Genomic DNA, 9,984 nt, shown 5'->3' with positions numbered 1-9,984 from the left:
ATGTTGACACGGCATAGCGTGGGAACCCTTCCACACCAGCCATTAAATTGCATAACCTATATGTAACATTGGTCTACTTTACGAAGGTAGCTTATCCCCATTATTTACTCTATTTGGTGTTTACTCATTTTTGGGGGGGAAAAGAGGACCCGGTTACATTAGGTGCTAACGGTAAAGGAGCCCATATCAACAAAACTACCAGCAGGGCATATACAATAGCAGCCAGACACGCGCCAACATGTCCGCCACTGCAACTACTCGGGAAGCAGGCTTTCCCACAAGGCATTTCTTCTCGAAAATTAGATAAAAAACACCCGTGTGTGCAAAAAAAAAGTCTATTAAAGACGATGCACTCCACTTTAGAAAAAACACATAAAAATTGGCCATTGAAGTAGAAAGAACGTATTTAAATATGTATAGAAGTCAATAACAAAGATAGATAATTTTGAAAATGGCAGGTAAATACATTAGCTTGAGGAGCTATAGCAGGGGTGGGCAAAGTTTTGGGACTGGGGGGGCCACATTGACTTTATAGATGGATCAGATAATGCCAATTAAATGTGGACAGTGAGCATTTAACCCTCAGAATCAACGTCCAAACAAAGTGAATAGGGCACAAGAAGCGCTTTATCGGCCTGGTCTGGTAAGAAGACCTCCTCCATCTTGTCAGCGCATCTCGGGGAGAACATTCCAAGGGCCTTCCCACCTCAAGCGGGCGGCAGACTTTCCCACAGAACCCTAAACCCGTTGAATAAGAGTGGGTCATTGTTTCATCCCTAACCCAGCAACTTCCCCTGTGGAGGAATGCTTCAGGAATGCCGGCGCCAGCTACCTGGCATTAGAGGCTCTTTGTGTGGGAACAGGAAGGGGGTCAAAGAGCTCGGACGAGGGATGCTCACCTCGTTGAAAGTCATCTTCGGGAGCCCCTTCGAAAAACAAAAGGGGGACGGACGACTGTGTCGCGGATGGGGAGCGAATTAAGGTGGGAACGGAAGGGTCAACTCAACTGCTACTTTCCATATTTTGGTGCTCGGACGTTTGGTCGCCGGTCAAATGGTGACAGAGAGTTTACTGTTGAAAGCAGCTCTCAAAATTATATTCATGAGAGAGAGTTTAATATCTAAGAGAAAGAGAATTTAATACATAAGTACTGCTTAATATACAAGAGAGAGAGAGTTTAATATACAACTACTGTTTAATATCTAAGTACTGTTTAATTTCTAAGTACTGTTTAATATCTGGGTGCTGTTAAATATCTAAGTAATGTTAAATATGAAACAACTGTTAAATATCTAAATACTGTTAAATATCTATGTACTGTTTAGTATCTAAGTACTGTTTAACATCTAAGTGCTGTTTAATATCGAAGTACTGTTAAAAATCTAAGTACTGTTTAACATCTAAGTACTGTTTAACATCTAAGTACTGTTTAACATCTAAGTACTGTTTAACATCTAAGTACTCTTTAACATCTAAGTACTCTTTAACATCTAAGTACTCTTTAATATCTAAGTACTGTTTAATATCTAAGTACTGTTTATTATCTAAGTACTCTTTAATATCTAAGTACTCTTTAATATCTAAGTACTCTTTAATATCTAAGTACTCTTTAATATCTAAGTACTCTTTAATATCTAAGTACTCTTTAATATCTAAGTACTCTTTAACAAGAGGGATTTATCATGATACGTTCCGATCGTGTCCGGATGAGTCGCTCAAGACAAGTTGCAACTGGACGTGTTTATTTTTTTGTTTGTCTTATCCCTCCCCCCCCTATCTACGGCTCGTTAACCACTTTGGCTAATTCCCACCGCGTGAAGGATACGTAGACAGGTGGCAGATGGCTGTTAAGAGCGGAAGTTGGAGTGATTCGCAAGTACTTTAAGCGGCAAGCCTTCAAATGTACGATAACGAGGCCAGATAAGGCACCGACTGAAGGGTAAGGAAGGGTGGGGTGTTTCAAATAAGTGGCTTTATTGAGATTCGGAATTTGGACGTCTATTCTGCACACTTGGCATTTTGATCCTCCGCCCTGAACGCATTTGACGCACATGATGGAATCGCAGCGAAAGCCACCCAAAACTCCCATCAAGCTCCAAACCAAACCGCTACCCTGTTTTTTTTTCCCGCGCCAACCCCACACAAAACCCCCCACAACAAAAGTCAGCGGGGGTTATTTACTACACACTTCCAAGAATCTGAACCCGAGGAAAAAAGTTTGCAAGAATTCCAAACGGTCACGATAAGAAGCTAACTCTGATTTACGCCAAGGGTCGGTTGGGGCAGTGATTCCCGAAAGGTGGCGACCGTGTAAAACCAGGGTTTCCAAACTTTTCAGGAAACTCAAAAGGATACAATAGCCAACTAGAAATCCATCCATTTTCATTTCAATTATCAATTGTAATATGTATTTTAAGTCTTACTTGGTTGAATGGCATTGACATAAAGTGATATTCAATCTAACAACCCTCCAGTCAAATTGGATTGGACGCCTAGTAGTGACCAACAACCAAACAAAAGTACTGTTTAATATCTAAGTACTCTTTAATATCCAAGTACTGTTTAATATCTAAGTACAGTTTAACATCTAAGTACAGTTTAACATCTAAGTACAGTTTAGTATCTAAGTACTGTTGAATATCTAAGTACTGTTGAATATCTAAGTACTGTTTAATATTTAAGAACTGTTTAATATCTAAGTACTGTTTAATATCTAAGTACTGTTTAATACTTTAGTACTCTTTAATATCTAAGTACTGTTTAATATCTAAATACTGTTTAATATCCAAGTACTGTTTAATATCTTAGTACTGTTTAATATCCAAGTAGTTTAATATCTTACTACCGTTTAATATCTAAGTACTGTTTAATATCTAAGTACTGTTTAATATCTTAGTACTGTTTAATATCTAAGTACTATTTAATATCTAAGTACTATTTAATATCTAAGTACTGTTTAATATTTTAGTACTGTTTAATATTTTAGTACTGTTTAATATCTTAGTACTGTTAAATATCCAATTACTGTTTAACATCCAAATACATTTGACCGGCGACCAAAAGACCGGCGACCAAACGTCCGGTCACATTGCAGAACACAAAAGACTGATGCCAAACTAAATTCTACGGTTTAAATGACTAGCTCCCTTCCGTGCTAAAGCAGAAAGTGAATTTAAACTTCTTGCGCACATATTCTGTGGTCCAATAAAAACTGCCGTTTGGACACCCCCGGTGTAAAGATTGTCTCAAACGCTAGCCGCAAAGTTAAACATTTATTCCTGGAGGGGGTGTCCCAAATCTGGCCGGGATATCAAAGCGGGCGCTGCCTACGTGAATCAACAAACTCGGCATTCAGTGCTTACTTAATGACTACAAAAACAGTAAGTGAAAGTAAATTGATATGAATTTACGACAGCCTTATCAGCATGAAAGGAAACACTTGAAAGAATCCGACAAGTTCAGGTGTGGGCAAACTTTTGGGCCTGGGAGGGGCCGTATTGACTTTAAAAATTTGACAGCTGGGCCAGGTTAGCACAAGATACGATACAAATAAAAAAGTGCATCCGTTAACAGTACATATGAAATATAATCAGAAAAAAAGGACTAAAGTATTAACTTCCTCATCACTCATCATTAAAGTAAAAAGTATAAAGTACAAAGTCAAGTCAAAGGGAATGTATTAAGAAATATTAAAATGTAATATTTTTTAAAAAAAGCCCAAAAACATGGTGGCCTCGCTCAAAGTGTATTTTCCCATGCTGTTACAACGTTAAGCGGTATTATTGATGACGCCAGTGAAATGTCTGGAATGCAGCGAGTGAGGGGAGACGAAGGGATCTCTCCGAAAGCCAAAACACCCCCTCAAAAAGCGGACGCTCACCTAGCAACGGGGTAAACACGTGTCAACACTGGCAAGGTGACGGCGACGCGTGGTCGCAAAGGCTGCCGGCGCACGCCGAAGACCATTGGGGAATCATTGGCGCTCATGAGTTAGTCTAATGAAGATGTCTGTCTCTAGTTACAAAATGAGAGAAGCTGCACTTCAAGGGGAATTGAGTTTGGAGATAATTCCCGCATTCCTATCAAATCATTTGCGAAATATCGACGGTGATAGGGTTGACAACTATTGTTGTAAATATGTTGAATCATGGTCAAATGGTGACAGAGTTTACTGTGGAAACCAGCTCTCAAAATTATATTCATGAGAGAGTTTAATATCTAAGAGAGAAGTTTAATATCGAAGTATTGTTTAAAATCTAAGTACTGCTTAATATCTAGGTAGTGTTTAATATTGAAGTACTGTTTAATATTTAAGTACTGTTTAATATCTAGGTAATGTTTAATATCTAGGTACTGTTTAATATCTAAGTACTGTTTAATATCTAAGTACTGTTTAATATCTAAGTACTGTTAATATCTAAGTACTGTTTAATATCTAAGTACTGCTAAATATCTAAGTACTGTTTAATATCTAAGTACTGTTTAATATCTAAGTACTGTTTAATATCTAAGTACTGTTTAATATCTAAGTACTGTTTAATATTGAAGTACCGTTTAATATTCAAGTACTGTTTAATATCTAAGTACTGGTGAATCTAGCTGTCAAAATTATATTCATGAGAGTTGAATATCTAAATATCTACTGTTTTCAACAATACTAAGACATTAAATAGTATAATAATAGTAATAGATGTAACAGTGACAGAATAAAAAATAAATAAAATAAATTCTAAAAAACAACTAGCAATTATAGCAGTGCAGTCTACCATAACAACAAATATAACACCCAAACTCGAAGCTAGGAAAATAGTCTGCTGGTAATTAATTTGGAAATTATGAAATCTAAATATTTCACTATGCAGTGTTTTTATATAATCTCTAAAATATCGACTAAATAATGTGACTTTTCACTCCAATTTAGTTGGAATTTGGCTCCACAAGTCTCTCCAATTATGCAACCAATTTAAAACCACCCAAATATGATGACTATGCAAACTAACAACAAGCTACAGTATGCAATAGCTCAGTCAGTGGATTAAGTTTTACGATAAACATACAAAAAATAAACATATTTACAGTAAGGGCTACTTTTAAATTTAGACTAAGGTCTACAGATTTTTATTGACTTTGTATGCAGTACTTAGCTTCCTTCCTACTCATATAGTACAACAAATGTACTAACTCTTGAGCACCACCTATAAACTTCAACTTGACACTGCATTTTTTTAAAAATAAAATGAAAATACTTACATGAAGGTCAGGAAGATGGAGATCCGAAGCATTCACTTGATGAATAAAGTTTTCCAAATCCAAATCTTGAGTACCTTCAATGGATTTTGTTGAATCTGCTGTGGAAAATGAAAATGTATCAAAAAAGTGACATGAAGAGAATCAAACAAACATACGCGGGGTAAAAAATAATTACTTGGAATGTGAAGGCTTCCATGTTGGCATTAACTGTGAAATAAATGCGTGACCGGACGTTTGGTCACCGGTCTTTTGGCCCCTTTTGGTCGCCGGTCAAATGTACTTAGATATTAAACAGAACATAGATATTAAACAGTACTTAGATATTAAACGGTACTTAGATATTAAACTCTCATGAATATAATTGAGAGCTGGTTTAACAGTACTTAAATATTAAACAGTACTTAGATATTAAACAGTACTTAGATATTAAACAGTACTTAGATATTAAACAGTACTTAGATATTAAACAGTACTTAGATATTAAACAGTACTTAGATATTAAACAGTACTTATATATTAACTAGTACTTAGATATTAAACTCTCTCTCAATAATATAATTTTGAGAGCTGGTTTGAACAGTAAACGACCGGGGACCAAAAGACCGGGGATCAAACGTCCGAGCACCGTCAAATATGGACTGAGACTCTTGTTATTAACTCATGTGGACATCTACAGTTGTCAGTGGCCGGAAATACTTAAACAACTGAAATCATTTTTATTTGAACGGAGGCTGGAATGAGAGCCATGTCTCTTTTAGTAAACAAGAAAAATCACACAATATTTTATACAACAAAACTGGAAGAGTGACTCAGGATATTCTCTACCTCGGTCAGAGTCTGCAGAAGTTCCCCATCTTCTGGAAGACTTTGTGTGTGGTTCCCATTGACTTTGATCTGAACTGTCTAACTTATAACTATGCCTTTTCTTGCTACTGTCACAATGAAATTTCCCAAATACGGGATGAATAAAGTCATTCAATCCAATCCAAAATAAGTTCACGTTCATTCTTTCCGAGTTGGAGAATACGGAGCCACCGCGACGTTCCACATCTGTCGGAGAAGTTGATGAAGTCTGGAAATCCACATGAAGGATGACGGAAGTGCTGCATAGCATATAAAGAGAAAGAGAGGAGGCATAAGTGTTTTTATTAATATCACAAAAATGATTTCGTTGCTGCAATGTGCTTTTTTTTCAGGTGACTTCAACTCCTGAAGATAAATCCCAACCTGGATCGAGGCGTAGCAACAGAATGTAAACAATGATGGCAGCCAAGATCAGTTTATGGAATGGGAAAGATCCAGAAGCAGATATCAATCTTCTATAAGAAAGCTTCAACAGGGCCTCCACCTTTTGAAGCAGAGAACCTGTGCAAGGAAAAAATAAATATTAAATACACCTTCAAGTGTTTAATCCTGCATCAATAGGACCAATGTTCCCTCTAAGCTGCACGAGTACGCAATTGCGCACTACTCTCGTCTTCTCTGCGCAGCAGCAATCATATGGCGCGCAGTAAATAAAATCCAAACTTTTTTTTCTACCCCTATCCCCATGATGGCGCCATTTACGCGGGAGCCAGTGGCAGTAGCTCTGTCCACTCTTATGTTTTTCGTGTTTTAAAGCATGTTTTACATGAAAAATTAGAGGGAACATTGAATGGGACCGAATGGGTTCTCACCTTTAGTCGAGCCTCCTTTGGTCATTCCTAAAGAATCATGTCCGTTATCATCCTGCCCGGTTTTCCCACTTTCATCATCTATGATAGTTAAGGCTAACTGTCGTTGAGCTTCTGTGAACGCCGCCGCGCTCCCCACCTCGCCGGTGACAATCTCCCGGGCATGATCTATAAGTCGAAGGGGCAGGAGGATATGCAGTAGATATAGCTCTACTACTAGTCTATACTGGTCCAGTCTGCGGTTTGATGGACTGTCGAGCCACGCTCGGGTGGGTTCTTGCATCACTTTGGGCTCGCCCACCTTGGAGTAGAGAAGAATGCTGCCAGAAAGGATGACAAAATAAAGTAAATAAGTAAATAAAATCCAAACTTTTTTTCCCCTTTCCCCATAATGGCGCAGTAGTTTTTTTGTGTTTTACAGCATGTTTTACCGTATTTTGACGACTATAAGGCGCACTTAAACGTCTTACATTTTCTCCAAAATAGACAGTGCGCCTAATAATCTAGTGCGCCTTATATATGGATAAAACTGAAAACCAAAAACGAAAAACCACCACTGTCGGATATTAAAAAAAACAAACGCCTGAACTGAAACGATACTGTTAAATATGCAGATGCCATCTTAGTTTACAACATCTTCCATCATATAGCTCCTCCCCCACTGCAAGATTTTATACCAAAAAATCCAAAACATCAACAATTTTCACCACTATAAGGCGCACTTAAAAGTCTGAAATTTTCTCCAAAATAGACAGTGCGCCTTATAATCCAGTGCGCCTTATAATACAGTGCACCTTACATATGGAAAAATGTCATTCATTGAGGGGTGCGCCTTATAATACAGTGCGCCTTATAGTCGTGAAAATACGGTACATGAAAAATTAGATGGAACATTGACTATGACATCACAATGTCCTTACCACATTAGCATCATTTTTGCAGGTATGTTCTCCTGATGTTCATAACTTTGAAGGATCCAAGTGAGGACACCAGGCCACTGGTTGAGTTCAGCCAAGGCTTGGATTCCCACGATGCAAAAGCCAGCCTTTAGTTCACCTCTAATGGAGAGAATGCATAATTTAATATAGGCAGATACTACAAGGTAAACTGATTTTTGTTTAAACTTTTAAAGTATTACCTCACATCCTCTTTCTCCTCGTGTGAAAGGATTTCCAAGCCTCTCTCACAGAGTTTAAATGACGCATGGAAGTCTTGAAAAAGCATGAGTTGTTCTGTAGATTCTTCCAACATGTCAAACAGTTTGATTTGAGTGGTGGACATCGGAGGATGGAAAACGGCCGTAAAATCCTCACTCATTGCAGGGATGCTCATGATTTAAATTCAAGAACGCAATCTAATCAAATAAATTCCCGTTTACATAGAAATCACAGCTAATTTAATCATCGATTTCATCGAAATTGATCTTCTTTCGACCAAGTACCTGGCAAGAAATGTTTGTCGAAGCTTCCGGGTTGTGAATGACAAACCAACCACAAGTTTCGTATGAGGTAGGTCGACCAGCCAATCGCAGAAGGCGATCTTAGGTTTATCCATACAGCCAATCAAATAGCATCGCACTGAAGACGCTGCAACTTGTAAACACGTGTCGGTAGCCTTGGTTTCTTACGGAAAATATAGCTGATAAAGCCACGATCTGTAAGATTTTCTATTTCATAGAATATTTTCTACGATATTTAAAATGTAACGATCACAATAATGAGCACGATTGACCCTGTTTTTCTTTAGATTAGCGCACAGTAGCAAGATAGTTAGCATCCTAGCTGGTGTAGCTTTGCTATTACTACATATGTCTGCACATAGCAAATATGTCTGATTCGTACTAATGTGCTATTGACAGTGATATGTAAATGAATGTCAACTCTCGAGATTATTCACAAAAAGTTACATTTAAATAAAATCGTTTTAATCCCTGCGTACATAATGACGATTAGCCACACAAGTTTATCAAAATAAAATAAATAAATATTGTTTGTAAAGCTCACGTGCATACCTGATAACTAATGTATTTCTTGGTGTTTTTTTTTCCTAGAGAAAAATGGCGAAAAGCATGCGAAGTAAGTGGAAGAGGAAGATGAGGGCAGAAAAGAGGAAGAAGAACGCTCCCAAAGAGTTGGCCCGCCTCAAAAAAGCCCTGAATTTTGGCAAAAAAGATGAAGATGCAGTGATGACTGCCATTGAGGAGATCGCCACTGTAGTTCCAGTTGAGAAGATCACAAAAGAGACTGATGCCACCGTATCTGGCAAGGGAAAAGATGGTGAGAAAGCTAAATCTATGTTGGACGTTTGTGGAAATGCTTTTCTGGTTTTTGAAAACATATTTTAATCTCTTGAATGTTAGATAAGCGAAACAAGAAGACAATGCTGGACGAGCATGGACAGTATCCAGTGTGGATGCACCAAAGGCAAGCCAAGAAGCTGAAAAGCAAGAGAATGGCGCAGAAAAGCGGCAAAAGAAAGCTTAACAACCACAAGAAGAAGAAAGGCATTGCCTGGTGAAATGCCAACAAAACCTAAGACATTTGGTGAAGGGAGTCAAAATGTGGATTGTAAACAAGTTTCGTTTTATTGGAAGTATATTTTGATTTCATGTCTTTACTTATATGTATTTTTTTTCTCACATCTATTATGCATCTAAACCACTGTAATGTTGGTTTCCATTCTTTCCCCCTTTAATAAAACTAAGAAAAATAAATGGCGAATGTGCTGGATTTTTTGTGTATTGGTAAAGTCAGAGTCCAACGTGAAAACCTAACATTAAGTCAGGGGTGGGCAAACTTTTGGGCCCGGGGGGCACTACATTGACTTTAAAAATTTGACAGATGGGTCGGGTCAGCACAAGATTGGATACATATAAAAAAGTGCATCCGTTAACAGTACATATGAAACATTAACGGAAAAAAATGACTAAAGTATTAACATACTCATCACTTATCATTAATGTAAAAAGTAAAGTATTAAGAAATATGAGAATGTAATTTAAAAAAAGATAGAGGGGCTGTAAAACACGAAAAAACAAATAAAAGTGGACAGTGCTACTGCC

General features: G+C 37.6%; 2 protein-coding genes across 4 annotated transcripts; one reads left to right on the top strand and one right to left on the bottom strand.

Annotated features, from left to right (window-relative positions):
- Window positions 1–5,250: 5,250 nt before the first annotated feature.
- Window positions 5,251–8,428, bottom strand: pex26 (peroxisomal biogenesis factor 26). 3 transcript variants are annotated; one of them, XR_013324708.1, is made up of 6 exons: window positions 8,062–8,428; window positions 7,844–7,981; window positions 6,927–7,243; window positions 6,478–6,615; window positions 6,076–6,353; window positions 5,251–5,345 (listed from the first exon to the last, which is right to left on the bottom strand). XR_013324708.1 is itself a non-coding variant. In XM_077710127.1 (5 exons), the coding sequence occupies exons 1-5, from the start codon at window positions 8,253–8,255 to the stop codon at window positions 6,253–6,255; spliced, it is 888 nt and encodes a 295-aa protein (XP_077566253.1). In that variant the 5' UTR covers window positions 8,256–8,428; the 3' UTR covers window positions 5,992–6,252. The 3 variants fall into 3 exon arrangements, 1 of the variants encoding a protein (XP_077566253.1); XR_013324707.1 differs by having other exon boundaries at window positions 5,264–5,348; XM_077710127.1 differs by lacking the exon at window positions 5,251–5,345 and having other exon boundaries at window positions 5,992–6,353.
- Window positions 8,429–8,954: 526 nt separating this feature from the next.
- llph (LLP homolog, long-term synaptic facilitation factor) lies at window positions 8,955–9,630 on the top strand. The gene is made up of 2 exons (XM_077710128.1): window positions 8,955–9,199; window positions 9,283–9,630. The coding sequence occupies exons 1-2, from the start codon at window positions 8,980–8,982 to the stop codon at window positions 9,438–9,440; spliced, it is 378 nt and encodes a 125-aa protein (XP_077566254.1). The 5' UTR covers window positions 8,955–8,979; the 3' UTR covers window positions 9,441–9,630.
- Window positions 9,631–9,984: the final 354 nt, after the last annotated feature.

This window comes from Stigmatopora nigra, chromosome 23 (genome assembly GCF_051989575.1).
Source record: "Stigmatopora nigra isolate UIUO_SnigA chromosome 23, RoL_Snig_1.1, whole genome shotgun sequence".
Lineage (NCBI taxonomy): Eukaryota > Metazoa > Chordata > Actinopteri > Syngnathiformes > Syngnathidae > Stigmatopora > Stigmatopora nigra.
The sequence above is the reverse complement of the archived record's forward strand: the minus strand, read 5'-3'. Positions and strand labels throughout refer to the sequence as shown.